The sequence below is a fragment of the Lissotriton vulgaris genome, chromosome 5, assembly GCF_964263255.1.
Source record: "Lissotriton vulgaris chromosome 5, aLisVul1.2, whole genome shotgun sequence".
NCBI classification, from domain to species: domain Eukaryota; kingdom Metazoa; phylum Chordata; class Amphibia; order Caudata; family Salamandridae; genus Lissotriton; species Lissotriton vulgaris.
In genome coordinates, this window is record NC_141693.1 from 431,809,172 (window position 1) to 431,829,732 (window position 20,561).

At 47.3% G+C, this 20,561-nt stretch overlaps 1 protein-coding gene across 4 annotated transcripts in view; it reads right to left on the reverse strand.

Annotated features, from left to right (window-relative positions):
• Positions 1-20,561, reverse strand: part of ADAM8 (ADAM metallopeptidase domain 8) — a 168,929-nt gene that overhangs the window by 120,245 nt on the left and 28,123 nt on the right. For all 4 annotated transcript variants that reach the window (XM_086921842.1, XM_086921844.1, XM_086921843.1 and 1 more), the window contains exons 3-4: positions 16,537-16,622; positions 13,256-13,334 (exon numbers count right to left, since the gene is read on the reverse strand). In XM_086921842.1, coding sequence (XP_086777968.1) covers positions 13,256-13,334; positions 16,537-16,622 — 165 coding nt within the window. The remainder of the gene's footprint in view (positions 1-13,255; positions 13,335-16,536; positions 16,623-20,561) is intronic.

The window sequence follows — 20,561 nt, forward strand, 5'->3', positions numbered from 1 at the left end:
CAACGAATTTCGTTGAGTGCACTGCATCCCCAAATGCGATGCAGTGCGCGCAACGAAATTCGTTGCATTTATTTATATGTTCACTTACCTGTTAAGGTCCGTAATCCATACATTACTACCACCACCCTGCCCCTCCCCTCCCCACGTCACTGCCCGGCAGGTACTCCCACTACCGGCCGCGGCTGGTCCAGAATATGCTCAGGGGGTGCAGGAGAAAAGGAGAAGAAGCTTTACAAAGATAGGTAATGAAATACAGGGCACCGTTTTCATCTAGACACCTATAAAGGGCTTGCATTGCCCCAGTGTCAAGCAAGGCAAGCCCGTGAATCAGAGCCACCTTGCATGGCTCTGCGTGGCATAGTAAATCAAGAGTTGCACAAGGCAATGCAGGTCACTACCTTGGGAAGGCGTTTCATGAGGCGTTCCCATGCATCCAGCCATGTTTTTTGGCGCATTCCCAGATTTACGTACACTAGTATACCATGGAATGAGTCAAAATGCTGTGCCTTCCCAGGTGAGGCATAATGAGGGGAAATATCTTTATTTCTCCTCATTTTTTCATCTTTCTATGTGAGCTGCATTCTGCAGCACATGTAGAAAGAGGAAATGCCTCAGAGGAGTGTCTATGTGCTGGAAGGTGCCACTTCCTGCACACAAATAATCCTGCCTGAAACGCACACACCCTTGCACCGTGGCTCAATTGTGCCTGCGTTATTGCTATGCTGCACTCAGTGGTCCGCGAAATAAACAAGATGATGGACGGAATGTTGCACAATGGCAAAACATTCACCCCCTGTCACAGATCTGGATTTAATCCATCGTTATTTTGCTCACCAAGCCACCCCAGTTCAGACATGGCCATATGCAAATCAGTCTTGACCCTGTGCCTCATGGGAACAGGGGTGAATGTATGACATTGTTCTGCATTCTGTCCATCAACTGTTGTTTGTTTTTGTTTTTGCACTCAGTGGACCAGCGAAAAGTTAGAGCAGGAATGTGCCAGATCTCAGTAGATATGGGGCATTCCTGTCCTCTACATTTGATGCAGCAAGTTGTCTTTTTGCATTGCGTTGCATCAAATCTTTGTAAATCTCCTCCCAGGTATTTGAGACATCAAGGCCCAGATTTACAAAACTGTCATGGAACGCAGGCCCAGTGCTGCAATCAAAGTTGCTGTACTGCGCTGCGTGACGGAGAGTAAGCTGGAAAGTGCCATGTCTACAGATATAAGGCACTCTCCTCCTCTCTCCCTAGCACAGCGCACAATCAGGCAGCTGAGCGCCACGTGCAAATCTTTGCACCACAGTGAAATAGTGTCTGTCTGAGTCTAGCAAAGGTTCTGGACTGTAAGAGGACCTTTCCAGTACAAAATACTGTGGTCAGACTGACTTTAAAACGTTTTCCACTTTGGGTGTGTGTTGTACAGCTTCAGCACACATGTAACGAGGGAAGAGTTAGGAGAAATTAAATCATTTCTCCTTTTTAACTCATGCCTTCAAGTGGCATTCATTTTTGGTGCAAACCCCTATCTGCTATTGTTAGTAGATAGGATTTTGCATCAAAATGTATTTATTTATTTGAAAGTTTTATATAGCACGAACAAGACCCTTGCGGGTATCAGAGCGCTTTACATGTCAGATGTAGGAAACAAGAATAGACATATAAAACACAGTTATAGGTGATTCAGATATACGATACTCAAATAGATATAAAACTAGCGATTAAAATACGAAGCTCAATACAACAGACTAGTAATTAAAATACAGTAATAAGTCAGTAAATTCACGTGAGTTTAGCCATGAGAATCGCTTTCAGGCAGTGGAAGGATTCAGTCAACTAAGGGCAACTATCCATGGAATGACCCCTTGACGAGAGAGCAATGCAAAGCAGCCCTTTTTGTGTTACTTTTTCTTGCAAACAAAGCAACCCCAATTTGCATTGCTTTGTAAATCCTGACAAGTATTTTGTATTAGGTCTGAATTATAAAAGTAACGCAAACCAACGCCAAGCCTCCGTAAATCTTGCCCCATGTATGGAAGCATACTGGCTTACAATGAAATGTATTTTCTATGCATTGTTAGTATAGGTCAATGATTATTACATTAAATATTATATTGAACAGATTTATTATCTGTATCTGATGAAGATGCCGAATTGAGTGTCCAATTAAATTGAGCCTGTGAAGCTTCCATCCTGTTCATTTGTCCTGCTTGTGAGAGAGCACTATGCCACTGTTAACTCATCCAATTGTGATGACATATACTGTATTTACTGCAGTGGCGGCTCCTCCGCTAAGGCAGGGGAGCGTCGTCTCACTGCTCTCGGAGCAGTGTAAAAGGAAAAATAAATTGATAATAGCAGGAGTTATTATCATTTTATTTTTAATATCTTCCAGCCAGGGGTGGGGCTGGGCTCCCATGACGTCAAGGGAGGAGGAGTGATTGCTGCTGCATGAAGTGCGCATGACGGTTTGGTCGGCTGTCTTGGGCCGGCCAAACAATCATGCGCACTTTGCATGTTCTCCACACTGGCTGTAACGCACATCCCTGGTGGAGAACATGCACAGGCTGTCAGTTCCCATCTGGGTGCTGAACCACAGTGCTTAGACCAATCACGAGGCTGCTGTCATGGTGACAGCAGCGTAGTAATTGGCTTAGGGGACCCTAGGTTCTGCCAGGAGTCAGCAGAACATCGAGGGGGAAGAAGAGGCTGTGGCAATGAGCAAAGAAGTCTTTTTTTTCCTTTCTAACCTCCCGCCATCATTACCTACAAGCCTCCACTGATTAACTGAATTACCATGTTGCTTGCTTGCAGCCATTTTGCATGCCTATGTTAAACCAAGCATCCTAGGCTATTTCACTTCTGACACATGCAGCCTCGCTTTCATACCTGGCATAGCACAGCAAGAATTTTCAATTGAGCTAGCTCATTGCCTGGAAGCTCATTTGTTGTAACATTTTCAAGGACTTTTTGCACTCCTTTTGAGAGAAAGCCAAGCACCTTTGGACACCCACTATTTAAGCCCGGATTACAAATGCAGGGCTAAATTCTGTGCAAACGCGTGTTTGCACAGGGATCGGAATTACGAGTTGTGTAATAATTATAACACTTTGAGTTTTCCCATGATAAATTACGGCAGGTCAAACCTGCCAAAATTTATAGGGGAAAGGGCCAGTAAAAAATGCAAAAAATGTAGCATTCGATGTGTTAAATACTGATTCCACATGCTATGACTCGTTTTAAAGGAGATAATCATGCACCTTTTAATTTCCGAACCCCATGATATCTGATTTTAAAAGGTGTGAAAATGATTGCCTTCCCAGTGGGAATGTACATCCTCCTTCGACAACATGAAAAATGTATACGTTTTGAGAAAATTTGCAGAGGAGTCCGATAAATATCACCTGATCATACGTTTATGTGGCACAACATGTGGATTTTAGTGCTTACGAGTTTAGTTTTATTCGTTAAATAATCAAACATTCATGAAATTTCGTCATGTTAAACCTGTCGAAATGTAATAGGTGAAAACATATGGTATTTACCCTATCATGAGGATTTTGGTGCGTTACACACCAAAATATGCATGTTATTCCCCATAAGCCAGTTATAGATGCTATTTATCGCACCAGATAAATAACGTACCCCGTGGTATCAGTGGTGATAAATAACGCCTCAACTTGTAAGCAGGCTCCATGATGTTGTTTTTTTATCATGTTCTACTACTCTCCAATGATTACCTTATCAGGCTTTTCCATTATATGCAGACTTTGCGTAAACATGAAAAGGTCTAACATGGAGCAGATTGACACCCAAATCCCTTTTCCCCAGGGTTCAAATATGGAAATTGCCAGTTTAGTTATTTATGGTAAAGCTTGTTCCACGGACTGATCACAGCATGCCCATATTTCTTTGTGAGGGTAGGCACGTGTCTTTTCCCCCCAAGGAATGCACTCCACACTGGTGGTTTTAAGTCAAACTGTGAGTCCCTGGTTTGAGGACAGGAGAAAGCCTATTGAGAAGGAGAGGATTGGAAGATAGCATACTATTTGCACCATTACCTCCTGTGGTCCCAAACTTGGATGGAACATCACGGAAACTCCACCTTACCAGTGCTTAATTTGAGCCTGTGATTTCCGGTGCTCGGCACCAGCACTTAATTGTCAACATCGGCGCTTGTGACAGTTTGCCACAAGGTGGCACTGTCTGAGATGACCCCAACAGCAGTCAATTATTAATTTGATATACATTAAAAATTGCTATTACCTGCCTTCCAAGCCATTCTTATAGCTTTGGGAGTCTGGAATAGTCAGAATTGTCACATTTAAAGGAGTGTGATGGTTAGTGGTTGTGTTGTTACTATCCTTGGCAGAATAGCAGGAGCAATGTGTGGTGCAAGCTGCAGTGGCCTCCTCATGAGAGCCCTGGCACCTATTTTTCTTTTTCACAAATTAAGCACTGCTCCTTACCATAAGAAGCTACCTTGCTTCCTGAGCATATATATTTGGTGTGTTCATGTGCTTCCCTTCCCTTTGCGATGTGCAGTGTTTGTAAACAATTCAAACATAACCATTCATTCTGCGTCGGGCGGGGCGGTATTCTCATTGGGTTATCACACACTCAATTCCGAGTCACACGGGGTGCTTCAAAGCACCCACTAATAGCAAATGTATTTGTGAGCACATTTGCTTAGAAATAGGCACGGAATTAGAAACAACATTGAACACTGTCCATGTTGAGTGGACTATTTCTCATTCTAGGCCCAGAAACTCGGAAGTATTTGTAATTGGGATGGCAATACCTGGGATCGGTACCCAACGCACCCATATCTCCACCTAAAATGACCGGCCAACTCGGAATGGAGACCACTGTAATTATTCTACATAGTCAACAATATTTAAAGAAAGTGGAATTCTAGCTTCCATCCTTTTTCAGGTTCAGCATCAGAGGGATCCGGCCACAGCAGAATTAGCTCTCACCATCTCCCATCTCTGCTCTGTCAAAGCGATCAAAAGAGTCAGCTTGGAGGGATGATGGATTTCCAGTCAGTGGGATTTGTAGAAAAAACGAAGGCTGAAACGTAATAGGGTGCCACCTCCCTCCAGGTCATTACAGGCACTGTTTGCAGCCCTGACCTTTTCACCTACAAATCATTGATTTCAGGTGTGTTAGTCTAATTACAAGACTAATTACAAAATACAAGACTACAACTCCCAGATGCTTTAGGGCATCACACAAAAGTCCAGGACTGGAAACAATGTCTGTAATGGCCCTGGGAGAGGTGCCCCTCCTATTTACATAATCCTTTACAGATCACAAGTGGGTGGCAAGAGGGGTTGGGTGGGCAGGAGCAGGAGCTTTTCAGGGGTGTACAGCCCCTTCCTTTCTTCCCTCTTTCGCTCCAGCCGCGGTCCATGCAAGTAAGAGCGGTGGGGCCAGGGGGGGGGGGGGGGGGGGGGGAGGATTTTGACAGATGACGACGAGGAAAAATGATTTATTTATTTGCTTTCCCCTCGTGGTCGTCTGTCGAATCCCGCCCAACCCGGGCCCAACGCTCTTACCTGCACGGGCCGCGGCTGTTTCGCTCCCTTGTTTGCTTGAACGTAATTTAGGAGTTGCCAGGGGTCGCAGCGACCCCTCCCATGCCCCTTGTGACCCTTGCCACTGCCTTTGAGACCCTTAGCATCAGCAGTGGCAAAATCAATGCCAGGAACAGAAGCAGCTCGTCCTCATGGACATTGGTGGGGACATCACTCTCCTTGTTTTTTGTCATTTTTTTTACTAATCTAATAGTGAATAATATTACGTTATTCGCTATTAGTTTAATAAAAAATGGAGTATAAATAGCTGTAATATGACTTTCGCTAGCAGCTGGGGTAGGCAAAAAAAATGCTTTAAAATGTAAATATGTTGTGTGCGTGCTTGTAGTTGTGAATGTGTTTATGTAAGATAGAGTATGTTTATGTGTGAATGTATGTGTAGGCAGAGTGTGTGTCTGTGTGTGCATGTGTGAACATGTGTGTTTGTGTAAGAGTGTGTGTGTGTGATCATATGTATGTGTGATTGAAAGTGAATGTTGAAGGGCATGTGATGTCACTTCCGCTACCCCAGGCATTTTGGTGGATTGACGCCCATGCTCATTTGCCCTTCCATTGCTTTCTCCATTGCTCCCTCCCTTGCATCTTCACTTCTTCTTTGATCATTGCATCCTTCTCTCACCTCAGCTCCCCCCCCCCCCCCCCCTCATCTGCATTTCATCCCTTCAGACTCTGTGGCTTAGCGATTTCCTTTTCTTAGCACTTCTGTTTTGCATTAGTACCTTCCTTTTTCACTCCCTTTTAAGCCTAATTACTTCCGTGCTCCAGACCCGCCTCACCCTCACTCTCCACCTTTCCGGCTTTAGCTCGTGGACGCATGTGTCAGACAGAGAGGAGCATCACCCATGCCGCTGGAAAGTATTTTTGTTATTTCTACTCCTGCTCTAGTTCCAGTGTGGTCAACTGCTGACCAGAGCTCGCCGCGACCATACTGAATGCTCTGTACCAGGAAGAAGAGCCACTTTCCTGCTCACTGCTTCTGGTTACTTGACCCTGGTGGAAGCTAGGGTTCTGTCATGATTAGCAGCAATATTGGTGTCCAACTGGCATTGCTTATCAGCATGGGACCTCACTAATTCATCCATCCCTCCCTCTGTCCATCCATCCATCAATCCATCCATTTTCATCCTTTGTAATTTCTTTAATTCGGTGCGCTTATGAGTCAATCACATATTTGTAGATCGCTTACTGCTGGTGTCATTTGAGCAGCCAGGTCTTGAGTCCCTCTCTGAAGGCGGGTAGCGATGGTGCAGTGCAGAGGTGGAGATATAGGTCGTTCCAGGCTTTGGCAGTGAGGTGGGAGAAGGAGCATCCCCCTGTGCTGCTGCGTCACATATTTGGTATCTCTGCGTGGGTGAGGTGTGCTGAGCGGAGGTTCCTGTTTTGCTGGTGGAAGTGCAGGCAGTAGTTCATGTAGGCCGGTCCTTGGATATGGAGGGCCTTGTAGGCGTGGGTCAGGGGCTTGAAAAGGCATCTCTTCTTGACTGGGAGCCAGTGGAAGTCCTTCGGGTGCTGGGAAATGTGGGATCTCTTGGGCAGCTTGAGGATTAGTCTGGCTGCAGCGTTCTGTATCAGCTGTAGTCTCTGCATGAGTTCAGAAGTGGTATTGGCATTTAACGTTTTGCCAAAGTCCATTCAGCTGGTGACGAGGGCCTGTGTTATCGTTTTCCTGGCATTGGTGGGGAACCACTTGAAAATCTTTCAGAGCATGCGGAGTGTGTGGAAGCAGACTGAGGAGACGGCGTTGACTAGACGTTTTATGAAAAGTTCGCTGTCATGGATGATACTGAGATTGCAGGTGTGGTCTTTAGGAGTGGGGGTGGGGCCACGTTCCGACGGCCACCAGGAGTCATTCTATATGGTGGTGTGCTTGCTGAAGATGAGGACTCCATCTTGTCTGTGTTGAGCTTGAGGCAGTTGTCGATCATCCAGAATGAGACGTTCTTCATGCAATTGTGGAAGTTGGTTTTAGTTGAGATGGGGTCTGCTGAGAGTGATAGGACGAGCTGGGTTTCTTCGGCCTAGGAAATTATGTTTATTGTGTGATCTGACTATGTACACGAGTGGTGTTATATAGATGTTGAAGAGGGTTGATCTGATGGATGATCCTTGAGGTACACCACAAATGTTGTGTTTGGCCTGTGATGCAAAAGGGGGGATCTTGACTTTCTGGTTGCGTCCCATGAGAAAGGATGGCATCCATTTGAGGGTGTAGTTCACAATGCCAATGTGTTGAAGATGGTTGATGAGGGTGCGGTGGGAGACAGTGTTGAAGGCAGAGGAGAATTTGAGCAGAACCAGGGTGGCGAATTTTCCTCTGTTCAGTAGGGTGCGAATGTTGTCTGTTGTGGTGGTCAGGGCTATGTTGGTGCTGTGGTTGGTACTGATGCCTGATTGTGAAGGGCGAGTAGGTTGTTTCTTTCCAGGTGCTTAGTGAGCTGGAGGTTGTTGGCCTTCTCCAGGACTTTGACTGGAAAGGTGTGTAGCGAGATAAGTCAGAGTTCTGTGGATCGCTGGGGTCTGCCGAGGGTTTCTTGAGGAGTTGTCTGACCTCGGCATGTTTCCAGGCTTCAGGAAAGAGGTGGGTATGGTTAGTGAGGCTTTGAGGATGTTGGTGAGTTGTCTGCTGATTTCCTCTCTTCCGAGGTTGAAAAGTTGGTGGGGGCAAAGGTTGTTGGGTGCTCCTGAGTGGATTGTGTTCATTAGCATGGTTGTGTCCTATGTGCTGAGTTGTTTCCATTCAGTGATCTGGTGTTTAGCTTGGTGGTTGACTGCTGGCCGATGCGTCTGGTGGGTTGGGGGGGTCGAAGTTTTTGTAGATGGCGGCTACCTTATTGTGGAAATGGTCGGCCAGGGCATCACAGAGTTCCTGTGATGGCTTTTTTGGTGGCTGATGGGTAGGAGAATTCTCTGACAATGGCATAGAGCTCCTTGCCTCGGTTGGAGCTGGTGTCAACTCTGCGGATGAAGGCCTCTTTTTTTGCATGCGGGTTTGATCTGTCGGTGGTACTTTGAAGGAGGCTTTGTCTGCCTGGTTCTTGCTTGTGCACCATATTCTTCCCAGCTGTGTTTTGGTGTCCGTAGTTCCAGGGTGTACCAGCTGGTTTGTTTGGAGAGTCTGTGTGGTTTGGCAGGTTTGGAGGGGGCAACTTGGTCTGCGGCATTGGTGATACAGTTGTTGAAGTTGTGAACAGCCTGGTTCAGGTTGTTGGTGTCTTTGGGCTGTGTGGCGTTGAGGGAGTCAGTCTATTGCTGCTGGGTAACCTCTGACTAGCTGCGGAAGGGGGTGTTTTGTGCTTTGGGGGAATGAGTGTGTCTGGCGATCGTGAAGTGTACAATGGAGTAGTCTGACCAGGTGAGTTCTGAGGTGTGGCTGTATCTGATTCTGCTTTCTGGATGTGAAGATAGTGTCCAGCGTATGGCCTGCTTTGCATGTGGGGTCTGTGACTAGTTGCTTGAGTTCGATATTGTCCAGTCTTTGCAGGAGCTCAGTGGAGCTGATCTTGGTAATGTTGTCTATTTGAAGGTTGAGATCTCCCAGGAGGACTTATAGTTCTGATTCAATGGCGAGCAGGCAAATAAATTCAGCGATGGTATTGCTGAGGCCGGTCTGTGGTCCTGGCAGTCTGTATGCAACGGTGCCTCTGATGGTGGTGTTGTCATCAGTGTCGAGCTCCAAGTTCATATGTTCCATCATAGGTAAAGTTTCATCAATGAAGATGGTGCAGGTGATTAGCTCCTTGTGTATTATGGATATGCACCTCTGGGTTTTTTGGTGTTCTCGCAGTGCATCATTTTGTAGCCAAGGGTAGGTGCTGTGGCGATGTCAGGAATTGCTACTCGGGTGAGCCAGGTTTCTGTGATGAAGGTCACGTCTGGCATGAGGGTGGTGATGGTGTACCAGATTTTGGTGGCGTGCTTGCGGAGCAATATGGAGTTGAGCAGGAGGCAAGAGAGTTGTCCGGGGGAGATCTCGGGCTTCTTGTGGTGGAGAGGTGCTGATCATTGTTATGGTATACGGCTCTGGGGTTGAGGTGAACTTGCAGCTGATGCAGGAGAAAGGTCCCTTTGTGGAGCGGGGTGATGTGAGGCAGTAGTTGTGCTGTCTGGAGTTTAGTGCACAAAGGTCTGTGTCAGAGTAACGGCGGGCGTGCAGAGGTAGAGGGGTCCTGGCGCTGCGAGTGGTCTAGGCATGGGCGGCATAGACAGGCTTGCCTTTAGCATGCCTTCAGCGTGCGGGCGACGGGGAAACAACCTTTACAATGCAACTTTTACATCGCACTACCATTACAACGTAGTCATTACATCTCAACATCCCTTACATAGCATGCCATTACAACGCAACCATTACATCGCATGACACTACAACGCATACCATTACAACGCATGTCATTACAAAGCAGTCATTACAACGCATACCATTACAACGCATAGTACCCTTACACTATCCAACACTTACCCTACCATTGCACCCCCTGGAGTTAGAATAGTAATTTTTACCCCTACACTATCCAACACTTACCCTACTGTTGCACCCCCTGGAGTTAGAATAATAATTTTTAACCCTGCACTATCCAACACTTAGCCTACTTTTGCACCCCCTGGAGTTAGAATAGTAATTTTTACCCCTATACTATCCAATACTTACCATAAGTACAATGTAATGGTATGCGTTTAAAGGTATTATGCGCTGTAATGGAATGCGTTGTAAAGGTAGTTTCTTAAAATGCGATGCCGTGTCATGCGATGTAATAAAATGCGTTGTAAAGGATATTGCAATGTGAAAAATGCGTTGTAAAGGCATGCGTTGTATAAGTATGCATTGTAACGTCATACAGCTGGGCGTCGCGGCCTAACAGTGGCCTCTCTATATGTAATCTTGGGAGGAAGGAAGGGTTGGTCGGGAAGCGGGATCTGTGGCTGAAAAGGCGGGAAACACTGCAGGGGAGAACTGCCAACGAAGGCTAAACAGCAATTAAACAACAGTACAATTCACACAGGCTATTCGCACGGACTAACAGAAATAAACTTTACCGTTAAAAAAGAATTCCCACAGGGCTAATCAGCCAGCAACCAAGCCGACCTCATCTAAGACCCTTCCATCCCTGCTTCTGCTTATGTCTTCAAACTCTTCCTCCCTTCTGTTCATTCTTGCCCCCATTATTTCACTTTGACACATGCCATTTTCTTCCTTGTGCCAATATTCCCCAGCGCTCCTAGCTTCACATCTTTCTGTTCCCCCCACTCTTCTCACTGCACGCCTCCCCCTATGCCTTTACACCCTTCCCCACCCCCTCCCCTTCTGTTCCATCCCTCCTCTCACTCCAAACTTCCTCCATACCTTCTCTTTTGTTCCTTCCACTCCTATTGAGCCGCTCTTTTGTTGCTGAGCAACCGACACAATATTGCATTAGCAGCAGCTAATTTCCCTTTACCGAAAGTAACAGAGATAATGAAACATCTTTTCTTCTCAGGGAAGATGATTCATCTCTGTGGCAAGGGTGAGTGGATTTCGCTGAAACTACTATTCTGATCCCTCCCTGTCCATTTTCACAGGCCTATGACATCACCTCCAACTCCTCCTTCCCAGCCCATCACTATTACGTCACTCGTAGCCCATTCCTACCAGCCCATCACTCTTGGCCCATCACTCTCAATCCATCCCTCCTGGCCCATCACTAGTACATCCCTCCCAGCCCATTACTCTTGGTTCATCACTCTCAATCCATTCCTCCCAGCCCATCACTCTTGGACTATCACTTCGAGCCCATCACCCTTAATCCAGACCTCCCAGCCCATCACTATTACATCACTCGTAGCCTATTCCTCCCAGCCCATCACTCTTTGACTATCACTTCGAGCCCATCACCCTTAATCCAGCCCTCCCAGCTCATCACTATTACATCACTCGTAGCCCCTTCCTCCCAGCCCATTACTCTTGGCCCATCACTCTCAATCCATCCCTCCCGGCCCATCACTAGTACATCCCTCCCAGCCCATTAATCTTGGTCCATCACTTCCATCTCATCACTCTTACTCCATCCCTCCCCTCCCAGCCATTCACTATTACATCACTCGTAGCCCATTCCTCCCAGCCCATCACTCTTGGCCTATCACTACAAGCCCATCGCCCTTAATCCATTCCTCCCAGTCCATCCCTCCCAGCCCATTCCTCCCAGCCCATTACTGTTGGCCCATCCCTCCCATCTCATCACTCTTGTTCCATCCCTCCCAGCCCATACCTATTAGTCTATCCAGTCAGGTTTACTGCATCATCTCCAACTCACTGTTTCAATCTCCTCACTCTAACCTCATCTGTCTCTGTGGCTCGCGCACTGTCAATCACTCGACCTCATCATCTGTTTCACACCATGATCCAACATATCACTCTCTAGCCCTCACTCCCTAATCCTCACCCCCAGTAATGCAAGCAGGATGCCTGGGAACCCTTGGTACTGCAGCCGCCCGAGGTCTCACTGAAGGCACACTAAGGTTCCAGCTCTACAGCCCCATGGGCGCTACACTCACTACTGCCACACAATGCTCTACAGTCCATTAACACAATGGATTCCACGCTCGCTGATGCTACAATGGGCTCTACAGCACTGCACCCTTACTGGCTCCACATCAACTGACAACACAGTACACGCTCCCCGCCCTCCAGCCTCACAGGCTCCATAACCACTGAGACCAAACTCAACCTTCCTGAATTTGACATCTCATTGTTTCCCACTTTACGGACCGACTCGCTGCCTGAGCTCTATCTAGTATGGCTTCCTCAGGGACCGCACACTCACTGACTGCCAATCTGAGCTCACTCCAGCACCACAACCTCATTGACTCCTGAGTCACTGACACCAACCTGAGTATTTCCATGTACTACACCTTCATGAGCCCCCTACTCACCAACACCAAGCGCGTCTCTCTACAGTGATGATAAGCTATCATGGATCTCAAAGTCGTTGAACCGAAGCTCAGCTTTAAGTGCTACAGCCTCATGGGGCCCGCGCTCACGGATGTATGTCATCACAATGCATGCTTTTACTACGCATGCCTTTACAACGCAGGTTTTACAACGCAAGTCATTACAACGACCTGCGTTGGGGGACGCTGGATAGTGGAATAGTTTAATTTACTATTCCAACTCCAGTCCCCGTGGATAGTAGGGAAGGTTTTGGATAGTAAATTAAACTATTCCCTATCCTACAGCGCCCTCCAGCGCAAGTCGTTGTAATGACTTGCGTTGTAAATCCTGCGTTGTAATGGTAGTGCGTCGTAAAAGCTGCGTTGTGATGGATGTTTCCCGCGCTCACTATTGTCAAACTGATATTCTCACACTGTCACAGCCTCAATCTCCCCACACTGACATCCTGCGGAACTCGCCCGACGCTCACTTCCATCCACTCCCTACAACCGCGCCATCGGCTGTGTACTCAATTATAAGAAGTTGGGCTCTTCCCCCTGTATGAAAGTGTGAGTCCTCCCTACTCACTGGCACCAAGATGAGCTCACACCAGTATTAATAGTTCAAGGCCCAAATACTCTTTGGCACTGCATACAATCCTGCCCCATACTAAAGGCGTGTGGGCCCCAGGGTACCACCTCCATTGGAAGCCCTGAAATGCCGCTCTTCTTGGGGGTGTCCGCCCATCACTTACCTTCAGCTCCGGCTGCTCCCTCACCTCGGTACCGTTCTCCGAGTAGTAGAATTCAGTGTAGTTCTTCCCCAGCAGTCCCCTACAACAGATGCGAGGGATAGTAGTTAGAGACCCTGCTGACAACAGGCACTGTCCCATTCTCTCACACTTGTGAGCCTGATTTTAGTTCATCCATTTAAGATCTACATGGTTGAGAGTACAAAACAGCATCTTTATATGTTACCATCCCTTCCTCTCTGCTTCCTCCTTCACTCTGTATTTGTATTTGTATTTGTATTTTTGTGTATTTATAAAGCGCAAACCATCGCTCCGAAAGGAGCATCTTGGCGCTAACTACAAAGTGTGCAGAAAGGAAAATGGAAACAGAGAAAGCAGCTAAATGAGGGACATTACATAATCATCAGAAAGGGAATAGATCCATGTTTTAAGTTGTTTTCTAAAAAGGTTTTCCTGGGTTAAAGATCTGAGGTGCTGACTTACCCATCAGCTGAAAACCTGTGTGAGAATCTCAGCTCAGCTCCCAGGCTTGATGGTAGGGACAGGGAGTCAGCGTTTGGGATTCTTTGTGCACTGACTGACTGACAGGGTTGCAGAGGACACAAGATGTCTCGCTTCTCAGACCTTCTGCTGGAGCGTGTGCCTTCTTGGGGGTCTATGAGACCTGGAAGTGCCCTCTTAAAGGTGGCACATGTTTTGATGAATGAATGAAAGACATTTATAGAGCGCATGGCTACCCAGGGGCATCCCAGCGCTAATGCAGGCCGCTTCGAGTTCGAGAGGAGCTAAGGAAACAAAAAGGTCTTTAGAAGCTTGCGGAAGGTCAGATAGTTCGGTTCAAGGTGAATCCAAAAGGGTAAATGGTTCCACAGTTTTGCAGCATTATACGCGAAGCGGCGTCCTCCGCTTCGTACTTTCCTTATTTTATGAATTGCTGCCAACTGATTAAACACCCTTTTAAAAACTGGAAGAGCATGTTTGCAGGTCTCAGCCTCTGGTGGGCCTAAAGTTAGAGGGCCATATTTACAATGAAGTAACGCAGTGTGGTGCTGCAAGCCAACTGGCTGCACCGCGTTACTTTTGGAACAAAAGGATAATTCATATTTACAACAATATGATGTATCCCCAAGCTCTTCCCAGCGCTGGTGCACAATTGGCTGCCATGCACCAATGCAGGCAGCCTTTCACCATGGTGCACGGGTGACTGCGTTGCGGGGATGATTGTTTTTGATAAGAGCCGTTTTCCTCTTTCTCTGTGTGCTGAATGCAGCATGCATAGAAATAGGAAAAAACGAGGAGAAATAAAAGTATTTCTCCTCTTTGCGCCTCCTTACGCCTCCCTTATGGAGGTGGAGGATTCGGATGCATTTCCAGGTTTACGAAAAGTTGTAAACCTGGGAATGCGGCAAAATCCATGGGTGTTTCGTGGGAACACCCACAGCAACGCCCATGGAACGCCCCTTTCACGCAAAGTGCTGCGTGAAAAGGGGCTGCATTTACAAGGCCATGAAAAGTCATGCAGGGTGGCTTTAGGTGTCCATGTAAATATGGAGCACCACATTGCAAGGGGCTTGTAAATATGTCCCAGAATATTTTTCAGCGTGGAGTAGAGCAGAAACTGGTTAGTTTACTTGGGACTTTTGGAGGATACATCTCTAATCTAAAATCAGTGATAAGCCACATGAGGCACATCGAGGCTAAGCACTGCACAGATAACTCGGCTAGCACCACTGTGTTGAGCAAGCGCAAGCTTTAGGAGAAGAACCGACGTAGAGACAGGCGTGAGGCTACTGCTCCTGTTCGTCCAACTTCTCTGCCTGCGCCACTCCCGCTGACCCCTCTGGTTCATGCCTTGGTGCCCCTCTGGTGTTTATCAGAATTTGACGAGACTGCCACAGATAGGCTTTGGCTGTCGTCCGGACCAAGAATGTTGGAAAGAGTCAAGGCCCACCAACAAATTGCTGACATGACCGGCTTGAGCAGAGCCACGAGGTGATGAAGGACATGAAGGGATGGCCATCAGGTATTTCAACCATGAGATCCTCAAAGAGTTTCTGACCAAGGCCCGGCCAAACATAGGGTCTGATGAAGCTCCGCCGTCTACATCACAAGTGGTGATATTCCTCCCGCTCCAAGCCCCATTTGTGCCTGATTAGTCCACTTGAAAATCATTGCTAGGAGAATGAGCCAGGAAAGAAGACTTTCTCAATTCCTTGTTAAAATATGCCCTATTTCACAGATGTTCACAAACGCAGAATAACTTTCTTGGCCATCAAAACAGCTCAGTGCAAGACCTTTTTTTACAGGCCCTGCAGATTTTCAGAATCGATTTATCAGTGTGCTGACCAGTCACCACAGGGGGGTTTTCCTGATGTAATTCTATTATAAAAGGGATTCTTGGAAAACATCTGACCAATGATTCTTCAAACAGTCACCAGACCAAAACATGTGCATGTAATTTCCCTCCTCTTTGACGCATGTCCATCATCTACCAAGCCCAGTGACTCATTTGAGAAGGGATTATGTATTTACGAAATAACATACCTCGCTGGAAAACTTACAAGCCTAAGTCTAATGACTCTACTCTAAAGACCACCCAAAATTCTATCCCTAAAGATCACCCTAAATTCTTTACCAGTAGCATTCTGTAGATCGGGGCATACATGTAGTAACGTTTTGCATGAGCGATAGCATGGCGCAGAAGACAGGACCAATTTACTCATCATTCTAAAGTCCAGCCTCTGGAGTGCTATATTGCATTGCAAAGTACAAGAGCTCATGTGGGAGTAAGTCTTTCTTCTACATCTTTGAGTCCAACAAGCATTCAACTTAATTTCAACAAGGCAAGATCTTACAGGAGAATAACAAAGAGTGGCGTTGGGTTCCGCTGGATTGTATTCTCCTCTTTGCATTTTACTAAAAACCTTAAAAAATCTTACTCTTGATCGCAACCATTATAGGCATCTTTCGGATAACTAACTTTTGTAAGAGAAAGTCATTCCGCCAACCATGGTTCAAACAACTAATCCCTCCTAACTCTGATATATAGTCATTTTTTAGTAGACCTCAAGTGGAGGACTGTGTTCATGACTTGGAAACACTTGTCACCCATGAGAAATCGATAAAGCTTTACAGATGACGTTTTTGAAGCTGATGGAGAAAGTTGGGATGGGGGTAACTTTAAACAAAGTAGGAGTCTATGACCTTCAGCTCACCACGAGAATTCCATTATAAAATCACTCAGCATGCCATGTCATGCTTGTCAGATGCAGAGCAGGACTTACTTGTTCTTTTCCAGATGCAGGGTGTAGTGTCGCTCCTCGGCGCGGACAGTGTACTGCACGACATCCGGGTATCTGCCTTGGGACTCCTGAAAAAAACCCATAAGAGGTTTAAAGCTATGTTCCAGAGTTCAGTAGCATAGGAAAAAAAATGATGTGTCCCTTCTGCAAACTGTAGTGCGGGCGACTACTGTTCTGGCACTTCACAGATTATGCCTATCCCTTAGGCCAAATTGATGTGCCCACTGAAGAGTGTGGGGGAGACCTGTCTCGGAGGACTGTAGGGCCTAGGTTGAGGAGAAGACCTCTTTCCAAATGTTGGGAGTCACAGTAAGCCTCAATTTCAGTTTTGCATTTGAGAAAGAGGTGCCCGACACCTGCATCACGTACTACATCCGAGTAGACAAAATAGGAGAGTCCTGGTTGGAGATTGGATTGTCATAAATTAAAATACTGCATCATTTTTGAAAAAGTGGAATGGTACAAGTATATCGTGTACTTGAGGCTACAAAAATACCATAACCAAAATAGCAACAACCAAAATAGCAATAAGGTAAGAATATATGGCTAGGCAGAGGTTTACTGTACTTAACTTCACATATATGTACCTGGAGATATGTTTATGTTCAAGGCAAGTGGATGTGGAGTTAAGAATAGCAAATCTAAACTTACTAATTTATATTTACCAATTTAAACTTACTTCCATAATGTTGTGGTCGTTGAAGTTTTGCTATGAAATTGGTTATTTTAGACTATATTCCGACACACAAGCTAAAAGGCAGGGCCTTCTAGTTCAGGCACTTCCATCCCTCCCAACATCAAACTTTTTGCACTAATGCACACTTTTATATTATTTTTTGACGCCACGCAATGAGGAATGTCTGAAAAAACATCACTTTCTTGTAAGAGATGCAAATCTGTTGAGTGAAAAACAAGGGTAGAGAAAGAAAGAGAAAACTTGATTTGAAATGTCATTCAAGTCGTTGCATGAACAAGGCCCCCAGGAAAGGTGTAACTTACTGTACTACTCATACTATGTCTAATCTACTCAACCCCGCTGAAAAATAATGTAATGTTCCTATCCATTCCTACTAGGATTAAATAGAACGTTATAGAAAACCTCTTTATTCTTTTTTAACACAGCCTTTCAGTCTTTGTTTACTTTAGTTATCAGCCAGGAATCATTGAAGCAGCCCCAGAGCACACTTTAGAGTGCTTTCTTCTTGTATTTACAGTTTCAAGTGTGTACTGATATGAGGAAGGGGTAAAACCAGCGGCTTTAGGTGCTTTCCCCAATTTTTGTACAGTAAAATATTGGTCATGTCGGTAGAACAACGGCGCGGTATCAACCCTATTTCGTAGACTGTAATATCAAATGGTTGTTGCCTGTTTGCCTGACCTCTTCATGGCAGCTTGCATGGCCTCTTCTCTTATTCTTCAGCGCCTGTCCCTTCGTCCTCTTCACCTCAGAGGCAGGGCAACACAACTAAGAGATGACCACGACTCTTTCCTGAAGCACTGCATGGGTTCTTTTGATAGAGGGTGTATGATGCACTCTTTCACGGGGAACATCCATTACGACGCGGTGTTTACACTGCACTACCATTACAACGCTGGTTTTACAACGCAAGTCATTACCACGACTTGCGCTGGAGGGCGCTCTAGGCTAAGGAATAGTAGATTTACTGTTCCAGCACCTTCCCTACTGTACGTAGGCTGGTGTTGGAATAGTAAATCTTACTATTCCTAAGTCCAGCACCCTACAGCGCAAGTCGTGGTAACGACTTGCGTTGTAAAACCAGCGTTGTAATGGTAGTGCGGTGTAAACACCGCGTTGTATTGACATACAACCCTCTTTCACCCACTCCCTTCCATAGCGTACTGCGCATCAGGAAAAACGCTTCAGCGCTTCGTTGGGTGTAAGAAGCGCTATATATATGAAATGACATACAGAGAGAAAGGGAGAGAAGGACAAGAGAGAAAAGGTGGATAAGGGAAATGAGAGAGACAGAAGACAATGGAGAGGATGGGAGAGAATGACAGAGTGAGAAAGGAATAGAGGAGAGTGAGAGAGTCAAAAAGCAAATCCGAGAGAAGGAAGAGGTAATGATAGAATGAGCAAATGAGAGCGAGAGCAATAGAAAAAGAAAGAGGAACAGAGAGAAGAAGGGAGAGAGAGAGTGAATGAGAGACGAGTGTCAGAGGATCATTATATGAAGAAGAGAGCATGTCTCATCCTTCATAAATACACAACCGCAGAAGTGGCTGCATTATGAAACCTTGAGAGAGACAGGCCTGTAGGGGAGTTATGGGGCTCGTGATAGGTTATGATCTCCGGGAGGGTAGTAGGGCTGTGGCACATACACTCATATGTCTTGCAAGCCACTCTGCACTTGGAACATGTGAAAGTGTGGGCAGACCTCCTTAGCTCCCATGCCACCCCCTGTCAGGGTGCAGCCCCTCTGCACTTGGTACGTGTGAAAGTGTGGGCAGACCTCCTTAGCTCCCATGCAATCCCCTGTCAGGGTGCAGCCCCTCTGCACTTGGAACGTGTGAAAGTGTGGGCAGACCTCCTTAGCTCCCGTGCCACCCCCTGTCAGGGTGCAGCCCCTCTGCACTTGGAACGTGTGAAAGTGTGGGCAGACCTCCTTAGCTCCCATGCCATCCCTTGTCAGGGTGCAACCCCTCTGCACTTGGTACGTGTGAAAGTGTGGGCAGACCTCCTTAGCTCCCGTGCCATCCCTTGTCAGGGTGCAGCCCCTCTGCACTTGGAACGTGTGAAAGTGTGGGCAGACCTCCTTAGCTCCCGTGCCATCCCCTGTCAGGGTGCAGCCACTCTGCACTTGGAACGTGTGAAAGTGTGGGCAGACCTCCTTAGCTCCCATGCCACCCCCTGTCAGGGTGCAGCCCCTCTGCACTTGGTACGTGTGAAAGTGTGGGCAGACCTCCTTAGCTCCCATGCAATCCCCTGTCAGGGTGCAGCCCCTCTGCACTTGGAACGTGTGAAAGTGTGGGCAGACCTCCTTAGCTCCCGTGCCACCCCCTGTCAGGGTGCAGCCCCTCTGCACTTGGAACGTGTGAAAGTGTGGGCAGACCTCCTTAGCTCCCATGCCATCCCTTGTCAGGGTGCAGCCCCTCTGCACTTGGTACGTGTGAAAGTGTGGGCAGACCTCCTTAGCTCCCATGCCACCCCCTGTCAGGGTGCAGCCCCTCTGCACTTGGTACGTGTGAAAGTGTGGGCAGACCTCCTTAGCTCCCATGCCATCCCCTGTCAGGGTGCAGCCCCTCTGCACTTGGTACGTGTGAAAGTGTGGGCAGACCTCCTTAGCTCCCATGCCACCCCCTGTCAGGGTGCAGCCCCTCTGCACTTGGAACGTGTGAAAGTGTGGGCAGACCTCCTTAGCTCCCATGCCATCCCCTGTCAGGGTGCAGCCCCTCTGCACTTGGTACGTGTGAAAGTGTGGGCAGACCTCCTTAGCTCCCATGCCACCCCCTGTCAGGGTGCAGCCCCTCTGCACTTGGTACGTGTGAAAGTGTGGGCAGACCTCCTTAGCTCCCATGCCATCCCCTGTCAGGGTGCAGCCCCTCTGCACTTGGAACGTGTGAAAGTGTGGGCAGACCTCCTTAGCTCCCATGCCACCCCCTGTCAGGGTGCAGCCCCTCTGCACTTGGTACGTGTGAAAGTGTGGGCAGACCTCCTTAGCTCCCATGCCATCCCTTGTCAGGGTGCAGCCCCTCTGCACTTGGTACGTGTGAAAGTGTGGGCAGACCTCCTTAGCTCCCATGCCATCCCCTGTCAGGGTGCAGCCCCTCTGCACTTGGAACGTGTGAAAGTGTGGGCAGACCTCCTTAGCTCCCATGCCACCCCCTGTCAGGGTGCAGCCCCTCTGCACTTGGAACGTGTGAAAGTGTGGGCAGACCTCCTTAGCTCCCATGCCATCCCCTGTCAGGGTGCAGCCCCTCTGCACTTGGAACGTGTGAAAGTGTGGGCAGACCTCCTTAGCTCCCATGCCACCCCCTGTCAGGGT